General features: G+C 41.4%; 1 protein-coding gene and 1 non-coding gene across 2 annotated transcripts in view; both read right to left on the bottom strand.

Moving 5' to 3' along the window:
• ST18 (ST18, C2H2C-type zinc finger) overlaps positions 1 to 15,782 on the bottom strand; it is a 100,410-nt gene extending 84,628 nt beyond the window's left edge. The window contains exons 1-2 of the mRNA XM_023515414.1: positions 15,719 to 15,782; positions 13,584 to 13,614 (exon numbers count right to left, since the gene is read on the bottom strand). Coding sequence (XP_023371182.1) covers positions 13,584 to 13,614; positions 15,719 to 15,782 — 95 coding nt within the window. The remainder of the gene's footprint in view (positions 1 to 13,583; positions 13,615 to 15,718) is intronic.
• A 2,533-nt stretch (positions 15,783 to 18,315) lies between these two features.
• Positions 18,316 to 18,422, bottom strand: LOC111726569. Its single transcript, XR_002774316.1, has one exon. It is a non-coding gene; the product is annotated as a U6 spliceosomal RNA (small nuclear RNA).
• Between the last annotated feature and the right edge of the window lie 238 nt (positions 18,423 to 18,660).

Here is an 18,660-nt window from a genome sequence, read left to right as displayed (position 1 = left end):
ACTCCTGGGCTCAAGCGAGTCTCCTGGCTCAGCCTCCCAAGTAGCTGGGACCACAGGCGCCCGCCACAACGCCTGGCTATTTTTTGGTTGCAGCCGTGATTGTTGTTTGGTGGGCCCAGGCTGGATTCAAACCCACCACCTTAGGTGTATGTGGCTGGTGCCTTAGCCACTTGAGCCACAGGTGCCGAGCCAGAAAATTCTATTTCAAAAACGCCATCTCAGTTCTCGGTTTGAAATGGGAACATACAGACAGAATAAATGACAGCAGTGATAAAATGCTTAGAAAACTGTCTGCTGTAAGGTACTGAGAGAAAAGCAACCAAGGCAACTAACATTTCACCCATGTACGTAAACTCATGTTCATGGGAATTATAGGATAACTCAGGGGAGAAAGGTTATCATGGACAACTTAAAAAAAATTATCCCTACTATGCACTATGTCCACACCTATCAAACACTAGGTTCCTGTTTACATTTGTGATCCAGCCTTGTTAACGAACGATTTCAGTCATTCTCAAAGTAAAACCAATACCTAATGATGGGAAAACTTGAAACTTCTAACTTCTTTGATACTGGGGTCAGTCACCCCCCAAAACAGCCAAACAAGGGCCACATAAGTAAAACCAAGTTAATTTAGGAGGCTTTAAGAGGAGACCAGGAAACGCGAAGGTCTGATCAGTACTGTAATGATAAGATGTAATGCCCTTCTGTTCTCTGGCACCAACATCTCCAGTAGAAATGGCCGAGGGAAAGATCAGATGAAGAGTGTGTGAGATGGAAGGAAACAAGGAGTGAACACAGGGAGGCTGTGTGCGTCACAGTTAGAGGAAGACTAGCAGAAATAAACACGCTGGCCGACCCCAACAGAGAAGGCTCGGGAGGCACAGACCCACACATGGAGGAAAACCAAACCCACACACGCACACGCACAGAGACAGGACCTCGTCAGATAGTAATGTTCTGGCTTTACAAAGACAGAAGTCTTTTTAAAGACCATGTGGCTGCTTTATAACTACTGTTTTATAATTACTACCATAATTTCACTTCTTGACATTTACCTGAATGCAGGGATTTGGCCATAAATAATCTGGTGTATTTTTTTTCTTTTTCCTGAACTAAAAAACAAAAACAAAAACAAAAACTAGAAACCTACAGACATACACAAGGTCTTTGATAAATATTAACTAAATTCAAAAAAGAATTGTTTGATATTTGGAATACTTCCATTTATCCTTCTCAATATCACCAAAGCATTTCATGAATCATTCGACAGAATTACTAACACACTGGAGTAATATTTCAAAGGAGGACCACGTGATACAATAGCCAAGTGCTTCCTACTTTGGTATATTATTATAATTATGTGCCTACTAATGTGTGTGCAATACACCTCTCTATGTGTGATTGTGTATGTGCACATATGTATACACACACAAGCCTATGAATGCTTCAGTAGCCAAATATCCCACTGAGTAAGAAATAACTTGAATCAGAAATAACCTGAGTTAGAGGTGCTCAAGTAAAAGTGAAACCAGAAAGTTGCACATCTCATGTCCTATAACCCTAACCCTGTCTACAGGCACCTGCGCCTTGCTTCACGTGTGACTCCAGAGCTACTGAGAAGAAACTACCTAGGCCCACCGTCTTCCAGACCCTGGGGAGCTGCAGGCACCTGGAGGTCAGACGGCCCCCACACTGCCACTGCCCATCTCAGGCAGGCTGGCCACCCTCCTGGACTCATTGGTACCGATGGGGGGCCCCAATATTTCAATCCACCAGTGGGGGCCGAAGTGACCATTTTGTCAGTGCCCTCATCCTCATTTAACATTCCATCACATAGTCTTTTTGTTTGAATACCTCACATTCTCATTTAGATTATTATACAACGATTGCTCCCTGAGAATGGCAAAGCAACCAGTAACACGGATCTGAGCCACAGTTCGTCCATCTGGACAATATGGATGGTGGCACTGAGCTCGTGGCACTGAGCTCAAGGCACTAGTGACCAAGTAAGATGGCATATTTAAAGGAAGACACAGGCCACACAGAGGGGCTCAGGAGACACCTTTTGCCATCTGACCCATGGGTTGGTTGGCTAGTCTTCTGGAAGCTCTCCTGTGAGTGATGATTTATAAGAATGTTCTCAAAGTCATTAAGAGTCAGGAGTTTAAAAATTTGTTTGCAGGCTTAGTCCGCTGTGTTGCCAAGAAATTACCCTGCACCTGATTTAGATATACAAAGAAACTGAACATCAAGGCTTAATTAATGAAAGCACAAAATTAGAAAAGTTGAAGACATTTGGATGTTAGACTTCAGGCCTTCTTTTGATTTATGATTTTCCATTGCTTTTAAAAATTCGGGGATATCTTGTTAATCATGGGCAAGTGGAAGTGGGTTCAAAGCAATTCAGAGAACTGCTTTCTGTGTACTTGAGGGTCAGTCCCCATCTCTTCTACCATTTCTCCTGTGACCCCCAGTCACCTAAACCTGGAGCCAGCTGGGGACCAGGTAGCTAGGAGGGTTTGCCAAGCACTAATTTAACTCCTCTTGCCTGTTCTGTGTCAGGAGGAGTTCCCCAGACAGATATTTTCTCAGCCTTTAAACTCAGACCTCCAGCCAGAATGAAGTGCTCATTCTGCGGTGGTCCGTTATGCAAATCTATTTTACAGGAATTATCATAATGCATTTTCATGACTTTTATCTTGCTGCCTTTCCAAATCTATGAGTTCCTGTGTCTCATTCCAATGCCTTCTGTAGTACTTAGAACACATTCATTCAGGTTTTTTTCACAAGCACCCAGTGTGTCAGGCACTAGTCCAGGTGCCGTGGATATTATCAAGGACATACGAAATTCCTGCAAGAGCCACCTGGAGCCATCTGTGCGTCTGTGCTACCTGTTCCTCCCTGGAGGCCCGGGTGGCCTATGATGCACAAGCAAACACTCATAACAAGAACAACCAAACTCTGTAAAAAAAAAAAAAAGAAAGAAAGAAAGAAAGGAAGGAAGGAAGGAAGGAAGGAGAGAGAGAGAAAGAAAGAAAGAAAAAGACATTCTTGCCTTCGTAAAACTTAAATTACAGACAAGGTAAGGAAGTAGTTGGACCTCATGTCAGAAGTCGTTTTTTGTTGGGGTTTTTTTTCTCATAAAAAATAAAACAGAAGGCGAATAACCAAGAAAGTTGAGGGATGGGACCTTGCAGTTTGAGAGGCTGGGGAGGCCTTACAGCAGAGACTTGACAATGACAGCCCTGTGGCCATGTGGGGAGCAGCATTCCAGGCACAGGGACGAGGATAAAGGTGGCTGAGGGCCTGGAGTCCAGCCAGAAGCCCAGGTAGGACAAGGCAGTGAGTGGACGGGGAGCCCAGCCAGAAGAAGGACTTGGGCTTTTCTTTGGAGGAAAGGGAAGCCCACTGGGGTTACTGATTGGATTGTACAGGGGGAGGGCGGCCTGTGGGAAGGAGACTGCAGAAACTTGGTGGAGAGTGGCGGTCTGGGGGCCTGATGAGAGAGAGGAGTGAGGAACAGGTTGTGGATTTATTTACCATCAGAGCTATCAGAGCACGTGGACAGATGTGGGGCATGAGATGGGGAGTCTGGGTGCTTCCAAGGCTTTCTCTTCCCTACTCACTGACATGGCAAGGCAGCAGGGCATCAGTGGGGCATCAGTCAGGCACCACTACCATCAGGCAGTGGTAGACAGGGATGATTTTATTCTGGATGTGTTAACTTGGAGATACTCTTCAGGGATCTATTTGGATGACTGCATAGTTGGTTACGATTCTGACATTAAAGGCAAGGAGGAGAGCTGAGGATGTACATTCACTCCCACAAAAATGTACTGGCAGCCTGAATGAGCTCACCAAGAAACCCTAGCACAGAAGATCAAGTCCAGTGTTCAGAGACAGGGTACTGAGGAACCAGCAATGAGCACTAAGAGGTGGGAGGAAACTGGGGGGCCTGTAGGGTCAGAAGCCAAGTTTCTTTGAGAATGACGATGGAGCGTGAGTTTTGCCACCTTCCCTTCAAGGAGCACAGAGCTCAGAAACGCACAGGATAGACTATAGGCTGCCTGTCAGCTTCTACATGTGACAAGGATATAGGGTCCTGAGGGCTCTGGTATAATTAGCATGAGCACTTTGATGGGTCGGGGAGTATCACTTCACTCTGTCCTCAGAGAAACAAGCTAGAAGAACAGGGTCAAGGTGCGGTGGCTCACCCCTGTAATCCCAGCACTTGGGAGGCTGAGGTGGGTGCATTGCCTGAGCTCACAGGTTCGAGACCAGCCTGAGCAAGAGACAGATCCTGTCTCTAAAAATAGTTAGGCATTGCAGTGGGTGCCTGTAGTCCAAGCTACTTGGGAGGCTGGGGCAAGAGGATCCCTTGATCCCAAGAGTTTGAAGTTGCTGTGATCTATGACATCACCGCGCTCTACAGAGGGTAACATAGTGAGACTCTGTCTCAAAAAAAAAAATAAATAAATAAAAGAACAGTGTCTCCCGGGAGCCATGGTTGAGGAAAGGCAGAGAGAATGCCCCCCCTTGGGCATGCCGCAGTCATTTTCCCAGGCAGGTGCTGCTCCCTGGCCCGGAGTTTGCAACAAGCCTCTAGAGACACATTCTTCTATTCCATCTCTGAGACTCATCCCCAGTTGAGCCTCCCGTTGGGGTGGGTGAGTCCTGCCATTTTCCTGTGCCGGCTGCCCCAGCTGTCAGGGTCTCCTCCACGTGCTCCCTAGCACTGGCAGTTGCTTTGCTTCCTGCCCTCGGGGCAGGAGACCACTCCTGTTCACAGACTCACCGGGCTGGTCCTTTCCTACAAGCAGCTCAGGCCTGGGTCCAGTGTGTGTCTTTTCCAGCTTGGTTTTCTTTTTCTGATTGAAAATGAGCAAATGAAACCAAGGGAGACACTGACAGAATTCAGAGCTGCTCACCTTGATGCCTGACACTTTAATAAAGTGCACGTACCGAGCAAGACTCCTATTGATAGTAGAGAAATGAATCAGAAGTGGCTAAGCATGGAGCAGGCTGATTTGTAGATGAGGGGACAGAGAATGCTTTGCTGCCTAAATAGCCTTGGCGTTGGAAGGACAAAACCCGATTATTAGGAAGATAGGTTTCACATTAGGTGTTCTTAATACAATAAAATAAAATTTTCTTAAAATTAGGGGAAAAAAAGGAACCAAAAAATTTGGAAGGAAAGAAGTTATAGCACTTTAAAGACAGTTACAGGGACTTGACATGTTAAACAGTAATGCCTTTACAATAAATTACTATCTACATTATTTACTCCCCAAAGAAACAAGGGTAGATGATGTAAAATGAAATATTTATTAAGCAACATCATACACACGCCTACACTGGTAAGTAGAATAGGTTCCCTGTCCTTAAAAATTGATCAGTGTATAAAAAAGGTACAATTTTATATGGTCATTAAGTTTTCTTTGTGTGATTTCTTTTTTATTGTCTTCCTAACCAAATGGTAAACTTAAGGCAGAGAATCTGCGACCTTCTGAATGGGTGGACTAAGGCCGAGTGAATTACAAAGTAGCTACAATTCAAAGCAGCAAGTGCTTTGAAACAGACAAGTGAAGAATTACTCTGGAAACACAATGGAAAAAAGTCTGAGTTGGCTGAAAGGTCATAGGGACACTTTGTGGAGAAGATGTTAGTATTAATCCCAGGTGGGCAGAGACAGGGGGAAGAATTTTGCCAGACATAGCCTGTGACAGGTGGGATGGAAGAGCATTTAATAACATAAAAAACACTCCAGGCATAGGGTTTCCCAAAAAATAGGGTAGTGATGAAACTGAATGAGCAAAATTGTTTATTTTGGAGGGGGAGGGCTTATTTTAGACTTCAGGGGGGTTGAAAAAAACAAGGAGAAAAATAGATGCAAAGAAAAACCCCACGTGAAAGGTAGCAAGTGAGAGGCTCAAAGGAAAGTTGAACTCAGAAGATATGGCTGAACAAAGCAAGAGGTTACATTTAGGTGAGCTCTGAGGTGGGGCAGGGGCTATACAGAACAACCTTTCCTGAGTCAGAAAGGCAGCAAGATGTGCCTTGACCACTTTCCCGAGGCCACACGGCTGGTCAGTGACACTGCCCGGAACCCAGGGCTGCTATTAATTCCGTGCTCTTTCTACCATATGAACCAGTCATCCCCGAGGTGAGGGTTGCAGTTACAAGTTATCCACTGTGGAATACTGATGTGGACGCAGTATTTGGGCTATGGGGAGTGGATTGTCAACACTGTGGAACATACTTATTTCAGCTCAGACTTTAAACAGGGGAAAAAGTACAAGGTACAAGAAGCATTATATTTGCAACCACCTAATGCCATTGAAATGAGACTTCAAATACACATAGTTTAGTTAAAAGATAACAGCAAGAAAAAAAGTGCTCTGCCTAATGACAAAAGTATTTTTGTTTTGTTTTTTGAGACAGTCGTACTCTGTTGCCAGGCTAGAATGCCCAGGAGTCAGTCCAGGTCAGAGCAAGTTCAAACTCGTGGGCTCAAGTGATCCTCCTGCCTCAGCCTCCCAAGTAGCAGCTGGGACTATAGGCACCTGCCATAATGCCCCACTAATTTTTCTATTTTTAATAGACATGGAGTATCACTCTTGTCCAGGCTGGTCTCAAATCCTGAGCTCAAGGGATCCACCCACCTTGGCCTCCTACAGTGTTGGGATTACAGGTATGAGCCACCACGCTTGGCCTGATTAAAGTTAATAAATGCCTTCTAGGAGGATTGAGGAAAACCCAGATACGGTCTAAAGTAATTCTGAGTTGTGCTGGAAATGCTCAGGTACATGAGGGTGAGAAAATAGTGACCAAAAGGAACAAGCTGCAAAATGCCGGAGCCAGCTGAAAGGAGTCATGTCATCTTAGTCCCCCCTAATCAGAGTTGCACGGGAGTCGTGTGACAGACACGTGGAAGTTGACAGAAATTTTGGATTTTGTTTGAGACACCATAATTTAATACTCAGAGAACACAATGTAGATGGCTATAAAGTTATCGGTGGAGGCATAAAATACAGTGTTTAAAAAGCATCCTTACATAATCTTTCTTTTAATGATACATGAAAAATACCTCAGAAATGTCTGGTTGATTTCAAACACTTGGAAGAGGTAAAAACAAAGACTGGAAGAGGATCAAAGGTTGTGCTTTTTGCTACACTCCTGTCAAAATAACTTGTTTGGTATTCTGCCATTCTTCATCAAATGGAAATGCAAAATTCCAAAGAAACCTAGACTCTTGGCTTTTCCACCGACCTACATATCACTGAAGCTTAGCAATGGAGGGAAGGGCTTTTCCAAGATGAACTATGGTCCCCAAGGCTGGCAACTCTCAAACTTTCAAACATCCCTTGAATCTAAATGTGTTTTTCTCTCCTGTGAGTGTGTGGTTGTTTTCAATTTGTTTCACATTAGTAATCTCATCATTTTTACTCTTAAATTAACCTGAAATTTAAAAAAATAAAAATAAAACACCACACACATAAAACTTTCAAATACCTGTTAATGTCTTACATTGTGTTAAAAGGCAAGGGTACACCACTCAGCGGCTGCATTTCTAAGGACCCTCCCCCCATCCTCCAGGGATGCTGCTTTTTGCTGGAGTAGACTGGCTGGGGCCACCTTTGAGCCCCAAGTTAGAAGTGACTCCCCCTTACTGCCTGGAGCACTTGTTGGCCTCCTCCTCGGGGATGTTAGGACCTGATCTCCTGCACTCACGGCCAATGCCATGAGCTGCATATCCACTGCAACAGCTAATCCTATGCTGACACAGAAGCACAAATATCAAAGGAAACACTCATTCCTCAGTCAAGAGTGGAGAAAAGCTATGCAGGAAAAAATTTTCTCTGTAGGTGCACTCTGACAGCCCAAAAGCAAGTATTCGAGCAAACCCTCAGGCAGCCCGCAGCGGTAGCACTGTGCTGCAGTTTTAGAAAATGTCTGATGTCCAGCACCTTAGAGTTTCAACTTCTAGAACTCACTGGTTGACAGAGGCCACCAAGATCCTGTGAGAATATCTGAACACAGAGAAAAAACAGTAAAGAAGATGCAGCACATTTTCTTGTTATTTTATTTCTGAGTCTCTTAACTCTGTGGATATTTATTTACTTGCTCCATATTATTTTTCTGAAAGATAGACATTAGATTTTAAAAATAGAACATAAGGCTGAGCGTGGCTCATGCCTGTAATCCCAGCATTCTGTGAGGCCAAGATGGGTGGATTGCCTGAGCTCAGAGGTCAAGACCAGCTTGAGCAAGAACGAGACTCTGTTTCAAAACAAACAAAAATAATAGCTGGGCATTGTGGCAGGTACCTGTAGTTCTTGCTACTCGGGAGGCTGAGATAAGACGATAGCTGGAGCCCAGGAGTTTAGGTTGCTATGAGCTATGATGCCACAGCACTCTACCCAGGGCAACAGAGTGAGGCTCTGTCTCAAAATAAATAAATAAATAAATAAATAAAACATAGACAATTGATCTAGGGAATACCTCGTCCTTCATAATCACCATTCACCATGTAAACTATACTTTATTACGTGTGTTGGCATAATCATGGTTACGTCTATATAAACCAAACACACACATATATGTTATATCCATGTGTGCAGGATGCACGTGCTGGAGAACATGCAACCATTCAGGGTGCTGTGAGGGGACAGGAGTCCACTGTTAGCTCAGTTCTAAATGACTGCTACTGGCCTCAGGTGGAGGTTAATGATTCATGCTGCCCACGCTGCAAAATCAGTCTCTGAAGTACAAGGTCATCACCTGGGCAGGGCCATTTCAAAATAAACCCCCAAATGGGCAGATATGCGTGTCATTTCTAGATACTTATAGACTCAAAAATCACATAATCCATCCATATGAAATGATTTGGAAGAAAAGGACAGTGGCTTCTCTGTAATTGTCAATATAAGGAATACAGAGTTTATTTGTAGGTCAGAATATGTTTCAACCTGATTTATTAATTTACTGATAAGATTTAAATTAATATTCCCCCAAATGTGGATGATAAAATGGCATTCTGGGGCCTGCCATGGTAGTGGACAATGTGTCGTGGCTGCAGTAGGTATGGGTGGGGGTGGTCAGCAGACCGGACCTGTGCTCTGCGTCTGATTCCGCTACTTCTCAAAGACTGAGCATAAAGCACTTGACTTCCCTAAACTCAGCTCATGAGTTAAATGCAGGTAGTGTTATTTGCCCAGGCTACCCTAGGGGCTTGCATGGACTCAATCAGATGCTGTGCATATTGTTGGGAAAACTTGTTCCATGTACACCTATTGAAGGGCTGCTCAACGAAAGTTCAATGCTAAACATTTTAAAAGGCAGCGTAAATACAAAGGGCATTGTAGTTAGTGTTAAATGACAAGCTCCTTTTGTTTTCATTCTTGTTGAAGGTTTCCCCAATAGATTTTAAGACACATTTCTACTCTAGTAAGAACAGTCCAGTAAATATAAACTCTTTCTCTGGAGTGCTTCAGCCAGGTAGGGATTCACCTGCTGCAGAGTGAGGATGAGGATGATGGGAGACAGGCCAATGGTGTGGATGCCCCCCCCCACCCCTTGGCGGACACTCCTCTTTGTCTAAATTAAACCTCGCCATCACCTTTTTGGGTTATCAGTCTTGCATCTCCCAGATAGGAAGAATGGGTTTTCTTTACAGTATCATTTAAAATACTATCAAATATCCGAAGCAAACACTGAGCCCCACACTTGGAAATTATAGCATTTTTTATCCAACTTGATGATTAAAACTTAATTTCCTTTAACTTTTGAGGAATACTTACTATTAGAAATCAGTTTCTATTTATTTTTTTAGCTGTTATCTCCAGAATTTTTTTTTTTTTTTTGAGACACAGTCTCACTATGTCACCCTTGGTAGAGTGCTGTGGTATCCCAGCTCAAAGCAACCTCTAATTCTTGGGCTTAAGTGATTCTCTTGCCTCAGCCTCTCAAGTAGCTGGGACTATAGGCCTCTGCCACAATGCCCTGCTATTTTTTTGTTGCAGTTGTCATTGTTGTTCAGCTGGCCCAGGCCGGGTTAGCACCCACCAGCCTCAGTGTATGTGGCTGGTGCCATAACCATTGTACTACAGGTGCTGAGCCATCTCCAGAAATTTTTATACAATAAGTTTCAGTAAAATTATGACTACTAGAGGAAACTTAATTCTCAGAAAGGGAAAACTATGAAGTACTAAAATCAAGAATTTGACTGATATAAAGACCACAGCAAATGAAATAAGATTGAAGAAAAAAGAGAAAGACATTTGAATCTGTCACACAAATTTTCACATAGGATGAAAAGTTATTAAACCTGAAACTCATTGGTTGGAGAGCTCTTAAAATATTTAACATTCTAAAACTTACAAGAAAATATCAAAGACAGAGTGTTAAATAAAGGAAGAAATTACAACGAAATAAAATCAAGTAAAAGAGACACCTGAATTAAAGCTTTCATATGACACTTAAACCAACAAACTGGTAAACAGAAATAAGACCAGAAAATGGCAGGGAGATTTGACTTAAGAGCCTTGATTCCTTTGCCTCTCTAAGTAGTCACATAAGAAAGTCATTTCAGAGGCTGGAATATATTTTCCTAATTAAAGGAAGTGGGCCGGACTGACGTAAAGCACTTTGCCAATGTGTGAGATAATTACCCATATTAGGAGATGCAGCAGCAAGAGGTTCAGATTAAGAATAATAGTAATAAAAGAAAAAAGCAGAGATAACGCAGTGGTCATGATTTAGAAAGACACCAGAAAGCCTTCTCGACACCACCTGTAACCTGAATTGAGTTAGAGGAGAAACTGGAAACGCTAATAAGGAATATGATTAAAAGTGGGCCTGTGGTTATAAATTGCTTTTTTAATGGTGATGATAGTAGCTGACATAGAGTGTAATAAGAAGATGAGAATGTCAGCATCAATTTTTATTAGTGTCATGAACAATATACAGTATATTTAAATTAGCTTCATTCGTATTAGTATTTTTGTAAGGAGTCTCTCTAGAAACAATAACATCTCCATTGCATTCTAAAAAGAACTAAATAAAGTCGCCAATGTGCCTGTGCCACACAAAACAGCCACGACTTCCATGCCGGAGTAAACATGCCACGTTTCCTAAGATACTCAGAATTACAGTCGTGATTCTGGATCACGATAAATCTGTAGGAAATGGAAAAAGTTGCAAAAAATAAACTGCCAGTAAAAATGTGAGCTTCAGTATAAATCAGTGCTTTTCCCCACATAGATGGGTGCTTTTTGCCCACCACGTTTTATACAGAATGATAATTTGGATCAATGTTGCGGTCAGATTTAGCCACTGAGGAAACAAGTTGGGACCTGGTCAGACTGGGTCATTCCCTTAAACCCAAATACTTAAAATATTTAAAACGATCAGTTAGTGACTTTTATAAACTGGTTCTTATTAAAGAAAAATAGGCAAATTAATTTTGTTTATAAATTTTTCCAGCTTGCCAAGTTACCCTAATAACAAATTAGGTAAAACAATATCTGACAAAAAATGAGTTTTAGAGAATTAGAATAGGAAATGATATTATTCTTTACTAAAACGTATTCTTTGCTCAACTTAAAAAAGCTGAGATTTTAAAAGATAAGCTATATGGGTTAAAATGGAAAATTATAAAAATCCAGCTGCTTAAATGAACAATTCCTTCGTAATTTACATCCCAAATAGTATTAATTGTGTGTGAGTGAAAGCTCAGCCTGAGGTTGAGAATGTGGCCTTTAAGTCAGAAGTCTGGATGACTTACTAGTTACGTAACCTTGGGCCAGGTATACCAACTGTTTATATTCACTGTTTATATTTATATTCATCTGAAAATTGGAATAATTATAGTTTCCACCTTATAAGGTTATTGTGAGGATTAAGTGAGATAAGAAAGTGATGAAGAAAGTGCCAGAGTGTCCAGCACATAATTAAAACTCAGTAAATATTAGTTTCATTATAATTACTGATGCTAACAACATGCTTAAATAGTAATTTCTATTTCTCCATAAAATTTACAGTAAATATTTTTTCCTGCAAATTTGGTTCTCTCTGCCAATTTCTTTTTCTCTATGAATTAGATATTTCTTCTTAGGCCAAAACAAACATATTGATTCCCTAAAAATTATCTTTTTTAAAATTGTTCTTCAAGGTACATCACTAAAAAGGCCTCTTTTTCTCCCTCTAAATGGTTTGCTTCCCTGAGAAGACATGACCGTTACTCTCCCAGGGGAGCAGCCGAGTTTCACCTGCACAGTTTCTGCAGTAGCAGCCAAGGAGCCGCCCCAGGTGACTGCGAACTTCTCACCCACCTGGAGCATTTGATCATTTTAAACCTCTCTCGATCATTCTACAGGAGACATAAGGTCTCCAGAGAGACAGGAATTTTCAATGACAGCAGATTTAAAAAGCAAGAATTTTAAATGAGCCAGGAAATTCAATAGTTTAATTCTGTTCAAACATAGGGCTTCACTGTATGTCCTGCTTCTGCCAAAGTAGTTTCAAAATTAGAATTCTTAGTGAAGAGCACACAGGCAGGGCCACGGGTTCCCCACCAACAACGTCCACAGAGAAGAGCCTCGGCGTCGGTTCCAATAGACAGGTGTTCCTGACCCTGCCATGCTGCGGTGAATCGCGGGCAAGACAGAGGAAGTAACTCATACAGTCTGTGCTGCTTCAGGGACTCACAAACCAGTGGCCTGGGGGAAGGACTGTGTATGTTGTTAATCACACCTTATCAATTTAATGCGCATCACACACGGTTACACACCTTTGACTTTCCAAACGTTTCCCTTAGGAATCATGTAGACCATTGCTATTTTTAGAAAGGTAATTAAAGGGTGGACTTTAGGCCTCCTGGGTTGGCGATACCACACCTAGAGAACAGATAGGACAGCGTCTTGTTCCCGACAGAAAACACATCATCAGCACATGTTTCATTTAGAAAATGTACCTTTTATTTTTTTAACTATACCTTGACAAAGTTTCCATGAAAGAAAATCTAATTAGAATTTATTCTGCAAAATCTACTAAGATGAAATTCTCAGAATATTACCTGCGATGTAGGACAATATCTAAGGTGGAAATGCACAGACCCCGCACAAAACTATCCGTCACATTACCTTCTGTCTAGTCTAAAAAATGTGGTGATTGTATGGAATCGTAATTCAGGATCTGGGGTTACTCGTTGATCAGGTTCACGGATGACAACTCAGTTCTTTACTGAACACCTGTTCAGAATCCCAATGCATCTGAGGTGTGTAGAGAGAACCATCACCCACTCCTGAAGAGAAGTGGGCAGTGACCCACGTTCCAGGACACAGTGCTGTGTCTTGTTACTAAACTACTAGGTCAGATCGAGTTGTTCTGGATCACCCATCAGCACAGCTGTTCCTCTTTGCTTCTATGGTGTAGAGGCAGAGTCTAAGTGAAAGACGCCCTTTAGCCTATTCCTTATATTCTTTGTGCTAAAATAAGGATTCTGAGGCTGAAAGAGCATAAACCATTCTAATAACTAAAGCCAAGCAATATGAGAAAAAGTAGTGGAGGACAAATCTTACCTGAGTTCCTGGATTAGAGAATCCGCTGGCACTGGTGACCAAAAGCAGAAGGAGAAGAAAAAGAAAAAGAAAAAAGAAAAAGACTTGATTAGTTACGAATTTTCCAAACTGTGATCAAAACCTTTCACCCACCTAATGCTAATGACCCTGAGTGGCAAGTTCAGACCTCACTTGCTTTCTCACTGGGTGGATTGGTCTTTTTTTGTCCTGGCTCTTTGGAGATAAGAGGATGGATGAATATGTCCCAGAACAAACCAACTCTAAGTTTAGTGCCTTGGATGGCTCTCGGGCTTTGTAGTCATAGATGGGACTTTCTAAGTACCTGTCTGAGAGATTCACTGAAAAATTACAGGAGTATGAAATGCTTTAAAATTTGTAATAGGAAATTATTCCAGAGAATCTCAAGGATTACATTTTTATTGATATTAACAAGTATTTTTAAATAAAATTGGCAAAGCTTTATTATGTCCCAAGATGTTATTTCATAAACTCCCAAATATAGGAAAGGGCGAGACAATCCTCAGTCATTTTAGTATCAACAACCTGTTAAAAATGAGAAAAATTATAAGAAAAAGCGCTAGGATTTTCTGACTGAAGTGATGGGAACTAGCAAAGTTCATGTTTATAAATACCTGCCCACACGAGGATAAGCAGCATATTGAGAGAGACAACAGGTGGTCTTAAAGATTACTCACGCTTCCCGAGAAAACAGTTGTTTCATTTCTAGAAGAACATTTTGGCTCTATTTAAGGGCATATATGCCAGTGCCAGAAGAATTTGAAGTCCAAAAGAATTGCAAATTAAAAGACCTACATTTGAAAAGTACGATAGAGTAGTGTGCTTTTACAAGCCAAAATAAGAAATTCAAATAATCCAAATGTACAAGTTCTAGAATGTGGATATTTATGGCAAGTGTGAGCTTATCCTAAATAATTAAACAAATTGTTTTTCTTAATCTTGTATCTTATGGAGAAATTTGCTGCATAAAAAGTTAGTGTTTGGAAATACTACATTCCAAATAGTAGGTTACATAATACGATCACTTTATAAGTGATTTAAACTAAATCTGGACAAGAATACAGTATAAAACTTTGGTTTGGGTAGAGAAAAGTGCCTTATTATCCTGCACTTTCATTACCTACCATAGCTAATAATAATGGCTACATTTTAACTGGAAAAAATTATCCTTGAATTTTAAAAGTTTTTGGATTCTAGACTTTGCTCAAACAGGAATTAACTACCTTGACTACAACGCAAACATACAGGTAACAAAATCATTCCATTTGGTTGGCTGTTCTCAGCCCATGTCTCAAAACCCAGGATGCAAGGCTGGTACAGGGACGCAGCCCTTCCTGAGCAAGGTGAGCCTGGGAGGGTGGGGTGGAGGGGGAACAGCTATTCAGAGTGTTCGGAGAGGCCATGAGGAAGCTACAGTTTTCCACTTAGAATTAAGGGTCACAAAAATACAGCTAATTGTAATAAAAGTTGTTTTCCTTGAGGGGTATTATTGCCAGTCAATCCTGTTTTCCAGATGTTTAGATCATCAAGGGCCTGTTTATATTTCAGTATTACATTACCATCTGTTGGTTACAGAAAGAGAAGGATAACCGGCGAGTTAAACCTTCCAAACATTACTTTGCGGAGCTGCAGGAAATTCCCAACAGAGACAGTCAAAAAACAAACATCATCATTTTACTTGAACTAAGTTTAGATTGGGAACAACTAACCCAGGTAAAATAAAAATCAAAACCTGCTTTGGCAATAAACGAACAGGTTGTCTTTTCCCATGGTCATTACAGGTCATTTTTATCATGTGAAAAAAGAAGGTGGCTTTTATGACGCGGTCTTCTCTTGCTGAACGTTATGCTGTTTTGCATGATGTTCAAATCTACTCAGGGTTGCTATTTTGTAAAAATTAGCATCATGTATCATTTGGACTTTTCTGAGTCCTTTAGCTCCTGGTTCATAACATTTTTCTCCTCGGTGCCAGGATCCAGCATCTTGGCTTGGTTTGTAAAACATAAACCCTGAGGAAGTTGTAATCACTCCGACTGCACATCAGGGACGGAGCATCGGAACTCCCATATTTCACGGGACAGTGGGCACAGGGTTATAGGACCTGCTTGCAAACTTACCCTCGGTTCCTTTAGAGCGAGTACGTAGCGTTTTATCTTCAGCCTCTGCATCCATCTGTAACATGAGCACAAAGTCCTGAGGTCATTCCTTTGATACTGACCAAAATGTAAAAACATGTACTTAGAAGTTCTGAAGGTCATCATGAAAAACAGAGTAGCCTTCCAAGCTCTTGAATCACATTCTAGCTCTACAGCTATCTAACTGTGACTGCCCTTGCATTCCACCAGCTTTGGAAATGCGTCTACAGATGCTAAAACCAGACAGAACAACGACCAGGGGGCAGATGTTCTTATCCACAAGTGTTTATTCGAAGTGGATTCAAACAGCCTTACAAAGAGAGAAAAAGGATTGTGTGATTTAACAGTGGCTGTGAAGTGAATGAAATCTCAAATGCCAAACCAAGAAATTTCAGACTGATTTACTGAAACCTGAGTTGTTTACATTTCTAGACCTTCCTGATACATACCGCCTTCTAAGTTAAGGGAAACGATTTTCTGTATAAACAAGCAACGTAAAGGCAACCCTCTGAAGATGCTTCCAGAAATACCCGTGGAAATTTTGATTATCAACAATGACATATATTTACTGCTAGAATTCTAGAGTAAAGACTGTTTATAATCATCCAGATGGGTAAGGAAGGTGAAATCTGAGGGAAGTGTGTCAGTATCAAATTTCCTAAAACATCATGATGAAATTGTTAAATGTAATCAAATCCTCTATCAAAGGGATGATGCAAAGACTTTAAAAGCCTGTTGTGTTCAGAGTCTGACCCAACTACACCGATTCGTTTCACTAGAATCTGCTAATCATCTCTTAGCTTAGTTCAGTTCTGTATGTTATCAGAACAAATTCTTACATGTAAATAAGTTGTTTTGCTTGTTGAAAATCAGAGGCAGGCAGAAGGCTCCCATCCTTAAATCCTGACACCAGCACGGATGCCGTGTGGCTGAGATGGTAATGGGAGCCGTGTTTCTGCTCTCAGAGGCTGAGTTGTGATTGAAGGCACTGACCTGCCATAGACTTATAATAGGGGAGCAGGTGTGGCAATGATGGACTTTAATTTCCTTTAATAAACCTTTTATGTGCCACACTTTTACTGCCATTCGACGCTCTCCAAGGTCCTGCACATAATAGGTTCATTACTTTTGATTACTATAGTCTATTGAGACAAACAACTCCAGAACACACTATATATTATGTTCAGTTAAACCAATATAGACTATTTATCCATTGTGCATTTTTTCACCTGCAACCCTACAGACAAAATTAACAACAGCTCTCCTAAGCTAAAACTATTAAAACCACCAGAACTCTTTTGTCATCATTTCATAATAAACACCTTACCGATTGTTGAACTGCCTTTAAATTAGCAAACAAAACCATTCACTGCTTTAGCTGAACAGCAGTTGCTGTGGTCTAAATAAAATGGTTTGTTGTTATGAATATTTTAAAACTATACAATAAGAAAAAACAATAAAAGAGACGTGATTTTTTTCCTGTCGATTTTCTTTCTTTTCAAACCACATGAGTTTATGACAGATGTGACACGGCCTAAGATTAAAATGGCTTGGTTTACTCAGGACGGTGAGCACTGCCGTGTGAAATCCCCTCCTCCCAGGAGTCCCTCTGACGCATACAAAGTGGCTCAACTCACACAAACACCCCTCCACCCGCTGACTAACAACTAGATCAAGAGAGAGCAGAGCATGTGAGGGTTAAAGTGCTGAAAACCATCAAGTGTTTCTAAGGAAGCAGCTGGGTGGGGAGGTAGCACCCACCCAACACCAGTCTTTCGTAATTCTGCCACACAGGTGCCATGAACTAGCCGCAACCACTCTGAAAAATTCCCCTGAAAACCAAAATTGAAACACAGACTGCCAAGAGTGCCAGCAGGCTGATAGAAAGTTCCAGAAGCATGGGAATCACAGCTTTCTTTACAACAGCTTGAAGCCTAACTCTATTTTGCAATTCAGCCATCTAAGGGCCTGGCTGTCCTGTCACTACCCCAGGTGGCCATGTCCCCACAGAAGTCACTGGAAGGAATGCATACATATTCATGGCCTCCTGGCTATGCTTGGAATGCTGACCTCATCTCTGTGTTTGGTTGGGCTATAGTCCTCTTGTTGGTATGACACACATCCTATATATCCTATACCAACAATCTAAAAGACTGACAACTCATTCATAAAAGTCTTCCAGGGTTAATTGTGGGCCAAGACTCAGGAGTGAGAACGAACAAGGTCAGGCCATCACACACCCAACTATGTGAATTACTTTTCTCTCACCTGAAGAAGAAAAGTTACCAAGTTCAGTGTCTGCTCATAGCTCGTGGCTCACTGGGGAACAAAAATATCAGAAATCTAAAGCACGTGCATGTTTATTATTCTTTTTGGAGGTAGAGAGTTTTATTTTTCTCTTTTCTTTTTATTTGTTTATTTATTTATTTGCAGAGACAGAGTCTCACTTTATCTCCCTCAGTAAAGTGCTATGGCGTCACACAGCTCACAGCAACCTCCAACTCCTGTGCTCCGGCAATTCTCTTGCCTCAGCCTCCTGAGTAGCTGGGACTATAGGGGCCTGCCACAATGCCAGGCTAAAAAATATGGAATGCTTCACAAATTTGCATGTCATCCTTGCGCAGAGGCCATGCTAATCTTCTCTGTATCTTTCCAATTTTAGTATATGTGCTGGCCTAGCGAGCATGGAGGTGGAGAGTTTTAACATCAGGAGATGGTTCTCACAGATCTCAGTTCAAAAGTAGATCTCTGTTCTGTACAACCCTATTTAGGGAAGTAGAAATTTTTATGTATTCTTCATTTGATTATTCTCATGGACTTGAAGAAATTACCTCAATAAATAATAAAGAGACTTAACTTTTATAAAGTCAAACCTCATATTCAGTGAGTACCTTATTCAGGTAACAGATCATTGAAAGTAGAAA

Source organism: Otolemur garnettii, unplaced genomic scaffold, assembly GCF_000181295.1.
Source record: "Otolemur garnettii isolate 467f Iridium unplaced genomic scaffold, OtoGar3 scaffold00071, whole genome shotgun sequence".
Lineage (NCBI taxonomy): Eukaryota > Metazoa > Chordata > Mammalia > Primates > Galagidae > Otolemur > Otolemur garnettii.
The sequence above is the reverse complement of the archived record's forward strand: the minus strand, read 5'-3'. Positions and strand labels throughout refer to the sequence as shown.